Source organism: Bidens hawaiensis, unplaced genomic scaffold (genome assembly GCF_021521415.1).
Source record: "Bidens hawaiensis isolate Kalapana, Puna unplaced genomic scaffold, B.hawaiensis_p1.1 tig00014336_1, whole genome shotgun sequence".
In the NCBI taxonomy this organism is placed as follows: Eukaryota; Viridiplantae; Streptophyta; class Magnoliopsida; order Asterales; family Asteraceae; genus Bidens; species Bidens hawaiensis.
In genome coordinates this window covers 237,658-256,111 of record NW_027492234.1, presented here as the reverse complement: position 1 = coordinate 256,111, position 18,454 = coordinate 237,658, and the positions used below count along the sequence as shown (strand labels likewise).

General features: G+C 41.8%; 1 protein-coding gene across 1 annotated transcript; it reads left to right on the top strand.

The window, feature by feature from the left end:
- On the top strand, positions 1 to 666 carry LOC143546408 (uncharacterized). Its single transcript, XM_077038084.1, has one exon. It carries the CDS (start codon positions 1 to 3, stop codon positions 664 to 666), a length of 666 nt encoding a protein of 221 aa, XP_076894199.1.
- Positions 667 to 18,454: the final 17,788 nt, after the last annotated feature.

Here is an 18,454-nt window from a genome sequence, read left to right as displayed (position 1 = left end):
ATGCATCCGCGTGGGGTGATTTCTTTCCCGATTACCTTGAGCAATGGAGTTCGCTCAAGGACCGAGGAGGTTGAATTTTTAGTTCTGCCGGCAACATCGAAACATGACATCATCCTCGGACGAGAAGCCATTGGTGACTTCAATGCTCATCCGTCAACTGCTCACGGCGCAGTAGGAGTTCCAACACCCACCGGCGTGGCAATAATTCATGTCAATCAACACTGCTTTGCAACTGAGAGTTCAAAACCCAGCAAGATTCCAAAACAGGCTCAACGAATTGAGCCTAAAAAGTGGGTTTTGAACAAGAAGTTTCTTGATCAAACTGTAACAATTGGACCTGCTATCTCCGAGATAGTAAGGACTTTTCTGAAGCAACCGTTGTTAAAAAATATTGATGTCTTCGCATGGCAGCCCGCGGACATGTCTGGTGTCCCGCAGAGTATTGCGGAACACAAACTGAGGGTAAACCCTATGTTTACACCGATCGTTCAAAAAGAGCGTAAGATGGGTCCGGAACAAACAAACGCAATGTATGAGCAAGTTCAGGATCTCTTACAGGCTGGAATTATCCGACCAATTCAGTATCAAACCTGGGTCGCCAATCCGGCTATAGTTCCCAAAAGAAACGGGACGTGGTGGATGTGCATAGATTTCCAAGGATCTTAACAAGGCGTGTCCCAAGGATTGTTATCCTTTGCCCGAGATAGATCTCAAAGTTGATGCTGTGGCACCATTCAAATTCAAATGTTTCCTGGATGCCTACAAAGGCTATCATCAGATCCGCATGGCTGCGGGCGATGAAGACAAAACATCGTTTCGCACCGATCAAGGCACTTTTTTGCTACAAAATGATGCCCTTCGGATTGAAGAATGCGGGTGCCACATACCAACGGTTGATGGATATAGCGTTTAAAGGACAAATTGGTCGAAATCTGGAAGTGTATATGGACGATCTTGTGATCAAAAGTGTTGAGGAAGACCAGATGTTGAGAGATATCGAAGAGACATTCGAAACCTTGAGAAGCATAAACATGAAGCTGAATCCAGCTAAATGTTCGTTTGGGATGAAGGAAGGAAAATTCCTCGGAGTAATTGTCACGGGTGCGTGCTTCAAAGCTAATCCGGATAAAGTCCAAGCTGTAGCCCGCATGCCTTCTCCTTCCTCCCTCAAGGAAGTTCAGACACTCAATGGTCGATTGGTTGCATTGAATCGTTTCATGGCTAATCATGCAGCCAAGTCGTATCCTTTTGTAACAACACTGAGAATCTGCCTCAAGAAAGCACAATTCAGATGGACCGCGGAGGCGGAATAAGCTTTCTTGGAGGTCAAGAAATGTTTTACGTTGACAGCACCTTATGCGGGGGAACCTTTAACAATGTATTTGTCAGCATCAGACATAGCTATCGGGGCTGTCCTTCTGACGGATAGGAAAAACGTTCAAACACCGATCTATTATGTCAGCATAACACTGTTAGACCCGAAGACCAGATATTCCATGCTAGAGAAACTAGTCTTGGCATTGGTCTATGCAGCAGACGCCTCCGCAGATACTTTCAGGGGCATCCCATCAACGTTTTAACCGGATACAAGCTCAAAAACGTCCTCAGCAAGCCGGAATTGTCTGGGCGATTGGCCAAATGGGCCATTGAACTAGGTGAACACGCGATAGAGTATAAACCTAGGCCAACAATCAAAGGGCAGGTGTTGGCGGACTTCTTCACTGAAGTCCCGCAACACAAAGAGAAAGAATGTTGGATCGAGCTACAACCTCAAGCACCTCCGGAACAAGGACATATTTGGTCTTTGTTCACGGACGGGGCTTCAAGCAGTGAGAGATGTGGCGCAGGCCTCAGGCTAGTCAATCCCGAAGGCCATGAGTTCACATATGCCACGACTTCAAGATTACTAACAACGAGGCAGCATATGAAGCTTTTTTGGCAGGCTTACGGATAGCCAAAAAGCTTGGGGTTAAACATTTGGAAGCTCGTGTGGATTCCATGTTAATTGCGGGGCAGATTAACGGCACATATGAAGCAAAGAATGACACCATGGCTTCATATGTGTCACAGGCGAAAGATTTGATGCTTCAGTTCTCCTCGTGCAAGGTCATTCACATAAAAAGAAGCGAGAACAAATCAGCAGATGCTCTTAGCAAATTGGCTTCAACAAACTTCGAACATTTTGCTAAAGATATCCGCATCGAAATATTGGACCGCCCGTTTGTCCCGCAAAATCAAGTTTTAGTGATCCAAACAGGAGTAGAGTCCTGGATGACACCCATTACAGCATACTTGTCATCCGGAGCTCTCCCAGAAGGAAAAGCCGCGGCTCGGAAGATTAAACACAAAGCCTTGAACTATCAGTTACACGATGGTGTTCGATACCGACGTTCCTTCCTCGGACCACTACTTCGTTGTGTGGACGCCGAGGACGCGAATTATCTAATTAGAGAAGTTCATGAAGGCATATGTGGTCTTCACGCTGGCCCGCGCATGTCGTAGCAAAGATAATGAAAGCTTTTTTCTTCTCCAATTCTGCCAATAAATGGGAGACAGAAGAAGACTCAGGGGCATCGTCATCAGAATCACCCTCCTCTTGAGAGGCGGAAAAATCAGAGGCATCGCCATCATCATCACTCGATAAAATGGCGATTGTCCCATCAAAAGTACAAGCATTAAGCAGATGAGGGTTTAGAACATACGCACCTGTTTCAAAGGTCGCGTCCGAAACAACGGGTTCATCACGCACCTTCTTGGGAAAAAGGAATCGGGATTTGGTTTTCTCAAGGATGAGTAAGTCCCCTGCATCACGAATGCTCTTGCGGACGCAACCCCTATCCTCGAACAGAGCGTTAATCATAGAACTCCGGCCTGAAAAGATAGAAGATAAGTCATAAAAAGGTCTAAGGTAAAGGAAAGGCAATAAAGGTAATTTACGTTCGTTTAGATCAACAAAGATGGGCTCCATAAATTCCGACGGCCACAAGCGGCTCATACCTGCCTACACCAGGGCTTCCTCAGGTAGCGCCCGCATCGGTGTTGGTTCCACCATTAAAGTACGGAACCAATCGCGCCCTTCATTGGCAGCCGTGATAATATCTGGAGGAGCACTGTTAACTGGGCGATGGACCATAGTAACAGGTACCACGTCCTCGGAGGTCCAGAAAAACTTATTACGCTAGTCGGCGGACCCCTTTTCAACTTCATAACCAAGACTTCTATCGGAGAAGCCTTGGCATGTAAACCAACCGTCACGGTTGGAAAAACGGTAAAAGACCGAAAATCGGTCAACGTGTGACACTAGATCACGTGCTATACATACAAATTCGTAGTGATGAATTCGCATGACAGCACGCGGGTGCAGCTGGGAGAGATGAATCCCATAGGCAGTTAGCACCTTCATGAAAAATTTCGTTATAGGAAAACGGAAATTCCCATAAACGAAATAATCCGAATAAACGGCCATTTTACCGGGCGGTGGTAAACTGGCTATGGAACCGGGAGAAGGAAACTCCGGCTCCCACTCTGGTGAAATACCATACGTCTCTAGCAATTTCTCATATTCTGAATAGTTCCATGAAACTTCTATCTCGTCAATTTCAGTTTGAACATTCGACATTATCGAATGATTTGGTAAGAAAATATGAGAAAGTTTAGTGATTTATCAGAGAGAAAGTAAATGAGATAATCAACAAATAAAGGCGATAAACCTTTAATAAGAAAATTTCTCTCCATATTTATACCCATCGCAATTAATGCGATGGGATATGAACACTGGAGAGAGAAAGTCATCGCCTAATCATCAACCGCCACGTCACGCAGGAAATTAAAAAGTTGCACAGTCGGGTACAGTGACGGCCGTCAAAAACGTTCCATCACCGGTTCACGCGCCTGCGAGTGGCCAACTTGTCATGTTTTCATGATTATCTATACCAACAGAAGATATTTTCTACCTAACTTCAAAATTCAAAAAACCCCAAAAAACATTAAGTCCAGAATTTCATCCGCATAAAGACTTCACACGGAAGAAACACTGGACTGGGGGACTTGTAGAGGTAGGGTACCAAAAAGACCCAAATACCCTTAAGTACCACCCGCGGGTCATAGAGGAGCCTCTCGCATATCATCCGCGGGACATATGGATCACCCGCATATCACGGAAGAGGAAGAACGTCCTCATACCACGCGCGGAAGCATCCTGGCACCCTGTAACAATTCCGGCAAATTCAGGTATACCCTAGCCGGAATATACTATTTACGTGTTATTTAATATTGAATATATGAATTATAATGTGATTATACGAGTATATAAGATTCTCAGTACGAATTATACTCAAATGTACAACTAGTCGTATCGGAATTACGATTAATCGATGAACGGTTATTGAAACCCGAACGAATCGGGAATTACATTGTAGATGAAATATATAATGTTTAGTGATGTTTACGAAGTATTAAAGCTTCGGGATAAGTGAATTATAGCACAGAAAAAGGATTTCGATTTATTTGTACGTCGGTACGATAAACGAAACCTTTAACATCAAACCAAGCAAGAGACGATCGATCAAGCCGAAAAAGATGCACAATTACCGACAATACGATGTGTTAAGTCATTAAATGTCATGGTTTAAGTTTTTAAAGTTTTTAAATCAGTTTTATATAAATTTCATTTTTAAGCCGAAAAAACGACCGTTTTGGCCTCGTTTTAAACCGAATTAAGTGTTTAACCGAAAAACGAACTGAACCAGATTATCCACAACATTATCCGGATTACACAATCCAAGTTTGTGGCCAAGAATGAAGATGTGGGTCCCACCCCACACCCTAACTTGGACCGATCGGTCCTATGCACACACTTACACATTTCATTTTTCTTTTTTCTAACTCTCCAACTCCAAAACCCTCTCAACACACTTCAACCTTCATCCAAATCATTGATTTTTAACCAGAATCATAAGGTAAAAACATGGTTTTAATGGTTGATTCTTAGTTTTGATTCTATAATCTTGATAAAATGAGGTTTCAAATGAAAAATGGGTGAAAACCCGAGATGAAACCGATTCTAGCATGATCAAGTGATGTATACAAGTTATACAAGGGATCTTGGTCCAAGAAAGGAGTTAAAAGAGTCAAAAACGAATTTTTACGGTCAAAATCTTTGTTTTGATGTTTTAATCGAAACCATGAAAGAAATGGCTTGATTGTGGGTATAACTTGCTTGGTGTGGTGTTATTGTGCTTGTAGGTGTTGTATCTAGTGGCTAGCAAAGGCTAGAAACCAAGATCTTTGCGATCTAACGCTAGAAAACACAAGGTAGTTCGGTTTTCGTATGATTTAGATAATTTGGACAGATTGTGATAGACCTAGAGTTGGGTCACGAAATTTCACAGAGATGATCTACACATGAAAATATGAGATCTGTGAATATTTGGTAATTTTTGGATAAAGGATGAATATTTGGTGAATTTAATGCTCGGTTTTGGCCAAAAATGGTGAAAAATAGCTAAACATCATGAAAAGTTCTGGAAAATTTAAGATAAGCTTTTTATAACATATAAAAGTCACACACAAAATTTTAGGTTAATTGGAGAAGTCTAAGTAGGCTTTTCGGTAAAACGAGCTCTAGGGATTTCTAGCTCGGTTTTGGTAAAAATGGCATGAAAAATGAGTTTTTAATTCTGGAAAAATTACAGGGAACTATGTGAGTGACAGGGGTCATCCCAGAAAAATTTGGGATTTTTCGAAGGTCGTTTGGTATTTTCGACATATTTGGTGTTTAAATGACGTTTAAAAATGGTTAAATAAATTTTAGATATGAAAATTAATTCTGGAAAAATTTTATAAAATTCCTTACTGTCAAAATATGGTTTGTACAAAATTTCAAGGTCTGAGACTAAACGGATATTTATTTGTGCTAAATGGAACTTAAAAACAAACTTTTAAAGCTTAAAACGAGTAAACCGGCGAAGTTCACCTAAGCGAGCTGACTGGTGTTTGAAAACCTTAAAAATGGATGATTTTATGAAACTAAGTTAATCAAGTAAAAATAAATCATCCGAAAATAATTCGGATGATTTGGGTAATTTTACCCGATTTAACCGTTTCCGGTGTATTAAAGGCGGAAACGGGCCCCGCGGCCAAACGGGGTGTCTAACCGAGCTCTAATTTCACCACTTTAATGAAAATATCAATAACAACTATTTTCGGGTCGTGTGTGGTCAAACTCATTTTTGAAAACATAAAGACGGATAACCGTGCTAGGCACGCAAAACGAGAAAACAAACTAATGGTAGTTTTGACTAAGGAACTCTAAGTGATATCACAATCTAAGTCCTGAGAAGTGTATCGGGGTTAACATGGTCCCCGGATCGTGTACGGTACTGGGTTAACAGTGTCCCCGGACTTACCCGTTAACACGAATTTAAGTTATATTGATAGAAATTGTGTAGTAACGATTTGGGGATCGTATTACAGATCTGTACCAGTAGCCGTGCACCGTAGTACATCTTTGCTCACAAGAAGGTGAGTTTTCACGAGCCCCTTTTTACTGAACTGTTTTAAATATTTTCCCGGGGCGGAAAGCATGTTTTTATCAAAGTGTTTAAGTACATGCTGATCGCATGGAAATGAACGTATTTATATAATGTTTATTGTACGGGAATCGTACGGTAATGAATTAAGATGTTAATTGTCTGAGTTGCTAACAGTGTAAGGCCCGAAACAGTGTTCTGGGGTAACCGAGTTCCCAGAGGTTATTAAATGTGTTCTGGGGTAACCGAGTTCCCAGAGGTTATTAAATGTGTTTCTGGGGTAACAGAGTTCCCAGAGGTTATTAAATGTGTTTCCGGGGTAACAGAGTTCCCAGAGGTTATTGGAAGTATTCTGGGGTAACAGAGTTCCCGGAGGTTAATCGATATGTTTTGGGATTAACAGAGTTCTCACTTGTGGGCTCAGCATAATTTCATCGCTTATTTATGATTATTATAATGATCTGTTATGGTTTATTTAAATTAGTGAAACTCACTAACTATTCGTAGTTGACCCGTTTTCTTTACATGCTTTCTAGGTACACTCAAATTGGAATGAGTGATATGTGTTCGATGCTGTGTGCTATTTTGTGGAAGTCTAGAGATCTATATTTTGCATTAAATATGTTAATGTACTATCGGTAACACTTATGTGATAACGCTTAGATGGTTATGAAACTCAGAACAATGTAATACGTTTAAATTAATGTAGTGGTGTTTTCTTTATAAACAATGCTGTTGATATCAGATGTGTCTGTTGCATCCCGTGTACGTTTCCGCTGCGGTTACGGGGTGTTACAGAACTTGGTATCAGAGCCATTGGTTATAAAGAATTAGGATGTCTTTAAAAGATACCTAAAATATAACCAGTAGCTCAAGTATTATAGGATCTGAATATCAACTAATAATTTATTGTGACGAGATCGGGATGAACTTGGATGGACAAGTGGGTTATTATGGTCCGGAACATAATAACAGACTTGTCTGCACGAGGGAATTCAGGGAAAGTCACGGGGGACTTTAATAGGTAAAATTTGCAACATACGTGCAAATATGTGATAATATTGTTATGTGGTCAAGTTGTATAAGTAAGTGTATATTAATTTGATTATGATTTACACTATGGAAAGAACTATATGTTTGTTAACTTGTGTACAGGTAAACATGTCAAGATCACGAAGTTTATCTGTAGAGGAGGACCCGGAGGAGGCCAGTTCCGGGGACTCTAGGAGTGTACGCTTAGCTTCCAGCACCGAGCCTTCTGAGACTAGCCTTAGGAGTGCTAGCTTGTCCTCCCCTGCTAGGGTTACCAGGTCTCCCACCCCACCCGCACCTCAGGTCACCCTCACCCCTCCCAGACCCGGTCCCCGCCTCACGGCGCGGATCAGTGTCCCGTATGTTTCACCTACCTCTACCCCACCCAGATCCACTTACCACAGAGGCGAGTCCTCCCGCCCCCAGCCCGGGCCTGTGCCGCCACCTGTGTGGGGTACCCCCAGGCCAGTGAGGGATGAGCGTCCCTCCACCGAGGCGGCGTGGCTCCGGGTGCTCACCGAGCGGATGAATGAGCACACCACCGCCTTGACGGTGGGTATTCAGAGGAGGAACCTCTTGGTGGATTGCATACTGGACAGCCAGCATGCGATCGCGCAGCTGAGGAGGGAGGACGCCTACTCCCTGGGGTTGATTGACCGGATGGAAACACGGATCCGGGGTTTAATGGCAGTGATTGTGGGGATGGCGGCGGTGTTGGTGTGGTTGGTATACCACCGTGTTTAGATCATGTTAGGGTGGTGGTAGTCAGGGACCGCTTTTTGATACTCTGTGTAAGCAGTTAGTGGTGATGCTAACATAGAGTGAATCTTGGGTAGTTATAATACAACCACTGGCCCTTAGGAGGGTCTCTTCTGGGGCATATCAGTATAGATACTTTTGGGTATCATTCAAGCACTGACCCGTTGCGGGTTATGTCGAGATGATGCCGACATAGGCCCTACGTATGAAAACTTAACTAATGTAATAGTGACAGGAAAGTAATATGAACGGATGTTTGTGTAATATGTACTAACGTTTATTAATGAATGGAATGTTTGTTGTGTTTTATGATTGGAACTTGTATTGATTATATATATTTTCTTGATGTTGTGTAGAATGGCACCAAAACGTTCAGCCCAATTGTCGGAAGTGGACGTGAGTCGTTTGATTGCTCAACAGTTAGAGGCGGCGATACCGGATATAGTATCGCGCATCGCCGCCAGTATTAACAATGCGACCAATCCAACCCCTCCAAGCAATCAAACGACCACCAATAATGACGGGGAACGAAATACTGATCCTCCGCAGAATGATAACACGATTCCGAGTAATGACGCACCGCCTAGGGTGGTCGTTACAGACAGTAATGGCCCTATACCTACGGTAGAGACGAACCGTACTGAACCGATTCGTGCATCCAGGGGATGTTCGATCAAGGACTTTATGTTGTGCAAACCTCTAGAGTTTAGCGGGTCTGAAGGACCAAATGGATTAGTTAAATGGATCGAGAAAATAGAATCCGTGGTGAATATCAGCAACTGCCCCGAGGATTGTGTTGTTAAGTATGCTGCCTGCACATTCACGGACCATGCCTTGACATGGTGGAACACGATAGTGCAGACCCGGGGCCAGGCGGCGACAAACCGCATGACCTGGACGGAGCTCAAGGCTCTTGTACTGGAACATTTCTGCCCGAAAAACGAGTTGCAAAAATTAGAAAATGAATTGTGGAACCTGGAGATGCAGGGGGCAGACCATTTGGGTTATACGAACCGGTTTAATGAGTTGTCGCGTTTGGTACCATGGTTGGTCACCCCAGAGTCGAAGAGGGTGGAGCGTTATATTTGGGGGCTAACTCCAGTTGTAAGGAGTATAGTCAATTCTGGGGGACACCAGACGTATGAGGGTGCGGTGACGCAAGCTGGTATCATCACGTATGATTTCGTAAGAAGCGGGTCACTGAAGGTGGCAGGAGAGTCCGCTGGGGGGAAGCGGAGTTCACATGACCATAGGACCCAGGAAAAGCAGCAAGGTAAACGTGCTAGACCCACTGCCCAGAACTACGCCATGACTAGTTCGGGCGGAAGGCAAGAACCGCAGAAGGGAACGTTTCCTAAGTGTGGGAAATGTGGTTACCACCATGGTGGCGTGTGCAAAGAGGTGGTGTGCCACCGGTGTGGCAGGATTGGACACTACGCACCAAATTGTAAGACAAATCTGAACAACCTGAACCGACAACCACAACCTATCCGTGCGCAGCCATTTAAGACTCAACCAGCCCGACAGCAGAACCCGCAAGGAAACCAAATGGTGACCACCAGCCGTGCTTGCTATGAATGCGGCAGCACGGATCACTTCAAAAGACACTGTCCGAAACTGAACCAGGGAGGAAACGGGAGGCAACCCTCGGGTCAGGCATCGTCGTCCAATCCGGCGCGAGGCCGAGCATTCGTGATGGGGGCGAACGAGGCACGCCAGGACCCCAGCGTAGTGACAGGTACATTCCTCGTCTCTGATCATTACGCTTCTGTATTATTTGATACAGGCGCCGATAGAAGTTTTGTCTCCGTTAGATTCCTGTCGATAGCAAACCTTCCAATTGGTGAAACCATAGAACCTTACACCGTAGAAGTCGCTAACGGTAAAACCATGATAGTTAATCAGATAGTTCGGAATTGCCCTTTTATTCTGAACGAACAATCCTTTCCGATTGACTTGTTACCGGTAGAATTGGGTAGTTTTGACGTGATAGTGGGAATGGATTGGTTAGCACGTAACAAAGTAGAAATAAACTGTGAAAAGAAAATCGTCAAGATCCGGGTGTCGGATGACGAGGAGGTATTAGTACAAGGAGAAAAATCCGGCACCATGATACCAGTTATATCCCACCTCAGGGTGTTAAAATATATACGTCAGGGATGTGTGGCGTATCTAGCGAGCCTGACGGCCACTGATTCTGAGGAAAAACGGGTGGACGATATTCCCGTGGTACGCGAATTTTCACAAGTTTTCCCAGAGGAACTTCCTGGATTACCGCCAACCCGACAGGTCGAATTCAGAATCGACTTATTACCTCAAGCTGGCCCTGTTGCTAAGGCGCCCTACCGACTTGCACCATCCGAGATGCAAGAGTTATCCAACCAGTTGCAAGAATTGTTGGATAAAGGATTTATACGTCCTAGTTATTCCACGTGGGGTGCACCGGTACTATTCGTGAAAAAGAAGGACGGAAGCCTTAGAATGTGCATTGATTACAGGGAGCTGAACAAGTTGACAATCAAAAATAGGTATCCTCTTCCCCGAATTGATGACCTGTTCGACCAACTGCAAGGTGCGAGCTATTTCTCAAAAATTGATCTTAGATCGGGATACCATCAGGTTAGAATTCAGGAGGAGGATATCCCAAAAACCGCATTCCGGACTCGCTACGGCCATTACGAGTTCTTAGTTATGCCTTTCGGACTAACTAACGCGCCGGCCGTGTTCATGGATCTCATGAATCGAGTCTGTAAACCCTACCTCGATAAATTCGTCATCGTGTTTATTGACGATATTTTGATATACTCGAAGAGTAAAGAAGAGCACGAATAACACTTAGGATTAATTTTAGAGCTTCTAAATCAGGAAAAGTTGTATGCAAAATTCTCCAAGTGTAACTTCTGATTACAAGAAGTGCAATTCCTTGGTCACGTTATAAACCATCAAGGAATACACGTTGATCCAAGTAAGGTTGAAGCAGTTAAGAATTGGCAAGCGCCTAAATCGCCAAAGGAAATCCGCCAATTCTTAGGCTTAGCTGGATATTATCGCCGATTTATAGAGAACTTTTCCAGCATCGCCCAACCTTTAACCCTCCTGACCCAAAAAGATCGAAAGTATGAATGGGGTGAAGAGCAGGAAACGGCGTTTCAAACGCTAAAACAAAGATTGTGCCAAGCGCCGATCTTAAGTCTCCCCGACGGAGACGACGGTTTTGTCGTGTATTGTGACGCATCCCGGAGAGGGTTAGGATGCGTGTTGATGCAAAATAATAAGGTTATAGCCTATGCTTCTCGACAGTTAAAAATACACGAGAAAAATTACACTACTCATGACTTAGAATTGGGAGCAGTTATCTTTGCACTTAAAATCTGGAGACATTATCTCTACGGTACAAAGTGCACCATCTTCACCGATCATAAAAGTTTGCAACACATATTTGATCAGAAAGAACTGAATATGAGGCAACGAAGATGGGTCGAGTTATTAAGCGACTATGACTGTGACATCCGTTATCACCCCGGCAAAGCTAACGTCGTAGCCGATGCCTTGAGTAGGAAGGATCGGGTTAAACCATTGCGAGTGCGAGCGTTGGGGATGATAGTCCAGTCGAACCTTTCGGATTTGATTCGAGTCGCTCAACGCGAGGCGTTGAAAGAGGACCAATTGGAAAAAGAGGGACTTTACGGTAACGAGAAGAATTTCGAACAGCGCGTGGACGAAATTCTCTATTTCAAAAATCGGATTTGGATCCCGACCCTCCATGACCTTCGTGAATTAATCATGGACGAAGCGCATAAATCAAAATATTCCATACATCCGGGATCGGATAAGATGTACAAGGATGTGAAGGAGTTCTACTGGTGGCCGGGTATGAAAAAGGATATAGCCACATACGTCGGCAAGTGTACGACGTGTGCGAGGGTTAAGGCGGAACACCAGAAACCTTCGGGAATGTTACAACAACCGGAAATTCCTGAATGGAAATGGGAGCAGATCACGATGGATTTTGTGACACATCTCCCCAAGACGTCCCGAGGACATGATGCAATTTGGGTAGTCGTGGATCGATTAACCAAATCGGCACACTTTATTCCGATTAGAAATAATTATAACACAGAGAGACTTGCGCAGATTTATATAGATGAAGTTGGGTCTCGTCATGGTATACCCATCTCGATCATCTCCGATCGGGATAGCCATTTCACCTCCAAACTTTGGCAAGCTGTGCAAGAAGCGCTGGGAACGCATATTGATCTAAGCACAGCTTACCACCCTCAAACCGATGGTCAGTCTGAAAGGACCATCCAAACCTTGGAGGATTTGCTTCGTGCATGCGTACTGGATTTTAAAGGAAATTGGGATCAACATCTCCCACTCGTTGAATTTTCCTATAATAACAGTTATCATAGCAGTATAAAGGCAGCGCCTTACGAAGCATTGTATGGTCGGAAATGCCGATCACCACTCTGTTGGACTGAAGTGGGCGACACACAGGTTATTAGATCGGATCTGGTCCAGGAAACGACCAACAAAATCCTTGAAATTAAGAACAATCTGAAGGCCGCACGGGATCGGCAGAAGAGTTATGCCGATACCCGTAAAAAACCATTATCATTTGAGAAAGGTGATAAAGTGTATTTGAAAGTATCACCTTGGAAAGGAGTAGTCAGATTTGGAAAGGCGGGGAAGTTAGCCCCTAGATACATTGGACCATTCGACATTATTGCAAAAATCGGTCCTGTAGCATACCGATTAGAACTGCCTGATGAACTGAGTGCAGTTCACAACGTGTTTCACGTGTCGAACTTGAAAAGGTGTCTGTTGGAGGAGACATCGGTGTTACCTTTAGAGGGTGTCCAAATAAATGATAAGCTCAACATTGCTGAGGAGCCCATAGAAATAGTAGACGGGAAAATCAAACAACTTAGACACAATAAGATCTCGTTGGTCAAAGTTAGATGGAACTCGCAACGAGGCCCAGAATATACATGGGAACGAAAGGACGAATTTCGGAAGAAATACCACCACCTATTTCCGCAAAAGGAAATAGTTGATGCGTAAAATTTCGAGGACGAAATTTTTGTAACGGGGGGAGAATGTAACAATTCCGGCAAATTCAGGTATACCCTAGCCGGAATATACTATTTACGTGTTATTTAATATTGAATATATGAATTATAATGTGATTATACGAGTATATAAGATTCTCAGTACGAATTATACTCAAATGTACAACTAGTCGTATCGGAATTACGATTAATCGATGAACGGTTATTGAAACCCGAACGAATCGGGAATTACATTGTAGACGAAATATATAATGTTTAGTGATGTTTACGAAGTATTAAAGCTTCGGGATAAGTGAATTATAGCACAGAAAAAGGATTTCGATTTATTTGTACGTCGGTACGATAAACGAAACCTTTAACATCAAACCAAGCAAGAGACGATCGATCAAGCCGAAAAAGATGCACAATTACCGACAATACGATGTGTTAAGTCATTAAATGTCATGGTTTAAGTTTTTAAAGTTTTTAAATCAGTTTTATATAAATTTCATTTTTAAGCCGAAAAACGACCGTTTTGGCCTCGTTTTAAACCGAATAAAGTGTTTAACCGAAAAACGAACTGAACCAGATTATCCACAACATTATCCGGATTACACAATCCAAGTTTGTGGCCAAGAATGAAGATGTGGGTCCCACCCCACACCCTAACTTGGACCGATCGGTCCTATGCACACACTTACACATTTCATTTTTCTTTTTTCTAACTCTCCAACTCCAAAACCCTCTCAACACACTTCAACCTTCATCCAAATCATTGATTTTTAACAAGAATCATAAGGTAAAAACTTGGTTTTAATGGTTGATTCTTAGTTTTGATTCTATAATCTTGAGAAAATGAGGTTTCAAATGAAAAATGGGTGAAAACCCGAGATGAAACCGATTCTAGCATGATCAAGTGATGTATACAAGTTATACAAGGGATCTTGGTCCAAGAAAGGAGTTAAAAGAGTCAAAAACGAATTTTTACGGTCAAAATCTTTGTTTTGATGTTTTAATCGAAACCATGAAAGAAATGGCTTGATTGTGGGTATAACTTGCTTGGTGTGGTGTTATTGTGCTTGTAGGTGTTGTATCTAGTGGCTAGCAAAGGCTAGAAACCAAGATCTTTGCGATCTAACGCTAGAAAACACAAGATAGTTCGGTTTTCGTATGATTTAGATAATTTGGACAGATTGTGATAGACCTAGAGTTGGGTCACGAAATTTCACAGAGATGATCTACACATGAAAATATGAGATCTGTGAATATTTGGTAATTTTTGGATAAAGGATGAATATTTGGTGAATTTAATGCTCGGTTTTGGCCAAAAATGGTGAAAAATAGCTAAACATCATGAAAAGTTCTGGAAAATTTAAGATAAGCTTTTTATAACATATAAAAGTCACACACAAAATTTCAGGTTAATTGGAGAAGTCTAAGTAGGCTTTTCGGTAAAACGAGCTCTAGGGATTTCTAGCTCGGTTTTAGTAAAAATGGCATGAAAAATGAGTTTTTAATTCTGGAAAAATTACAGGGAACTATGTGAGTGACAGGGGTCATACCAGAAAAATTTGGGATTTTTCGAAGGTCGTTTGGTATTTTCGACATATTTGGTGTTTAAATGACGTTTAAAAATGGTTAAATAAATTTTAGATATGAAAATTAATTCTGGAAAAATTTTATAAAATTCCTTACTGTCAAAATATGGTTTGTACAAAATTTCAAGGTCCGAGACTAAACGGATATTTATTTGTGCTAAATGGAACTTAAAAACAAACTTTTAAAGCTTAAAACGAGTAAACCGGCGAAGTTCGCCTAAGCGAGCTGACTGGTGTTTGAAAACCTTAAAAATGAATGATTTTATGAAACTAAGTTAATCAAGTAAAAATAAATCATCCGAAAATAATTCGGATGATTTGGGTAATTTTACCCGATTTAACCGTTTCCGGTGTATTTAAGGCGGAAACGGGCCCCGCGGCCAAACGGGGTGTCTAACCGAGCTCTAATTTCACCACTTTAATGAAAATATCAATAACAACTATTTTCGGGTCGTATGTGGTCAAACTCATTTTTGAAAACATAAAGACGGATAACCGTGCTAGGCACGCAAAACGAGAAAACAAACTAATGGTAGTTTTGACTAAGGAACTCTAAGTGATATCACAATCTAAGTCCTGAGAAGTGTATCGGGGTTAACATGGTCCCCGGATCGTGTACGGTACTGGGTTAACAGTGTCCCCGGACGTACCCGTTAACACGAATTTAAGTTATATTGATAGAAATTGTGTAGTAACGATTTGGGGATCGTATTACAGATCTGTACCAGTAGCCGTGCACCGTAGTACATCTTTGCTCACAAGAAGGTGAGTTTTCACGAGCCCCTTTTTACTGAACTGTTTTAAATATTTTCCCGGGGCGGAAAGCATGTTTTTATCAAAGTGTTTAAGTACATGCTGATCGCATGGAAATGAACGTATTTATATAATGTTTATTGTACGGGAATCGTACGGTAATGAATTAAGATGTTAATTGTCTGAGTTGCTAACAGTGTAAGGCCCGAAACAGTGTTCTGGGGTAACCAAGTTCCCAGAGGTTATTAAATGTGTTCTGGGGTAACCGAGTTCCCAGAGGTTATTAAATGTGTTTCTGGGGTAACAGAGTTCCCAGAGGTTATTAAATGTATTTCTGGGGTAACAGAGTTCCCAGAGGTTATTGGAAGTATTCTGGGGTAACAGAGTTCCCGGAGGTTAATCGATATGTTTTGGGATTAACAGAGTTCTCACTTGTGGGCTCAGCATAATTTCATCGCTTATTTATGATTATTATAATGATCTGTTATGGTTTATTTAAATTAGTAAAACTCACCAACTATTCGTAGTTGACCGGTTTTCTTTACATGCTTTCTAGGTACACTCAAATTGGAATGAGTGATATGTGTTCGATGCTGTGTGCTATTTTGTGGAAGTCTAGAGATCTATATTTTGCATTAAATATGTTAATGTACTATCGGTAACACTTATGTGATAACGCTTAGATGGTTATGAAACTCAGAACAATGTAATACGTTTAAATTAATGTAGTGGCGTTTTCTTTATAAACAATGCTGTTGATATCAGATGTGTCTGTTGCATCCCGTGTACGTTTCCGCTGCGGTTACGGGGTGTTACACACCCTTAGAAGTCATCCGCAGGACAAGACATTGGTCCGCCAATATGACTGAAGGGCAATGCCAACTGGACAGCTGTCAGCAACTAACTACACTCTAGAAGAACGTCCACGATTGTTACTTGAGGAATACGTGACTTGCCCATCAATGAAAGAAGGACACCTTGCCAGTTTGTTATAACCGTGCACATGGCCAGGGTGCAATTCGTCCTATCATTAGGTGACGCGTGTCCAGGTTGTTATACCCATGCACATGGGACGTATAGCTCAACCTATCATAAGAGGACACGCGTCCAGGCAGTTATTAAGATCTTCTAGAAGAGGACAGCTGGCCCAATCACCTTCCTACCTCCTTCGGCTATAAATACCTTGTCAACCTGCATGAGGTATTCATCCACACTCACTCACTTGTATTTTGACTATACTTAGTCTACTTTACTTCAGTACTCCCTTCACTACGAACGTTACTGATTCTCACGCCGGAGGGTGGTTACAGGAAGACCCCCCACCTTGTCCTTCCTGTAACGAGACTCACGGTGTCTGTTTTGCAGGTTCCGGTCATTGGACTTTGGGAAGTTGTGCTCATACTGTGTTAGTAGTTATCGTATTTCACCATGTGGACTCATTAGATCCGGGACCCATAACACGGGATTGGATCCGTGTTTCTTCAGGTCAAAATATGTGATTGCCGAGAATGTATATTAGCTCGGTATGAAAGGGCTTTTGCCTAATGGTATCAAGGTGTTGGATAAGGATATGTGTCAAAATGGCGAGGGATTGTTTCCTGTGGGTTCGTTCGTTTGATTAGCACAGTAGCTTCATTCAGCCTCTGTGTTGGTCAATGGTCATCCAAGTTCGGGTGTGGTCCCGGTAGTTTTGAAACTTTCAAGAAGCAGATATTTTGCAATTAATGCGGTGTCATCCAAATTGGTTAAATGCATAAACTGATGAAATGATGATGAAATGAATTTGTAAAGATTCTGGTTGATGAGATGAGGAGGCTGTTGGGAGGGGAGAGAAAGGTAAAATCCTATGGGATGAGGAATTTTGTATCGAACGGGTATAACCTAGAACAATCGTAACAGGTATATGATTTTTATGTTTTCAGTATCGGTTTCGGTATTTACAGTGGTAACAATACCTTCTGATACCAAACTCACAACCGTATACAGTATACGGTTTAAACCTTTACTTGTTTTATATATATATTTTTTTGATACAATACCGCTCTTATCCCTATCGTGAAGGTGCATTTGACCACAACATAATGTAAGTTTGACCCATCAACTATAAACAACTTGGTTCCTACAAACATAGGCCAATCATTGGTATCGACAAAATATTATTAGTATGGACACTGTTTAATGAAGTATCGTGTCATTATGTTGTAATGGTTATTGCATATAAAACACTATATTTGGTCTGTTTAGAGAAAAAGGGATTACACCAAATACATGCGAGTTGGATTATGTTATTAAAATTTATAGTAACATGTTAAAATACTTCAATTTAAAAATGATAACAAAATCCAAATAGATCATCAAACTAATTACCTACAATGGAACCAAGAAAAAACATATCATAGTGAGTTGGTTGGACATGCACATGAAAAAAGATAGTTTTGTAAGCTTGTAAAATATAGAATAAATTCTAATGTGAGAATCACATAAATAATTATAGAGTGATGACTACATAAAAGAAGAAAGATTTAATATTATTGCTAAGAAGAAATTTATACATTGGCTATGTATTAAAGGATATTATGTAACATGTTTGATGATCACATATATAATTGCATTTGAAAAAGTGAAATTATAATTGAGAGTAGATGAGATGGAGATGGACCCTTAAATTTTTAGGTATTAGACAAGGGTTGATGGTGCCAACCTACCCTGCACCCTCTCAACCTGCTCATCA

Coding starts and splice junctions, on each gene's coding strand:
- LOC143546408 (XM_077038084.1), top strand. CDS start 1: ATGCATCCGCGTGGGGTGATTTCTTTCCCGATTACCTTGAGCAATGGA.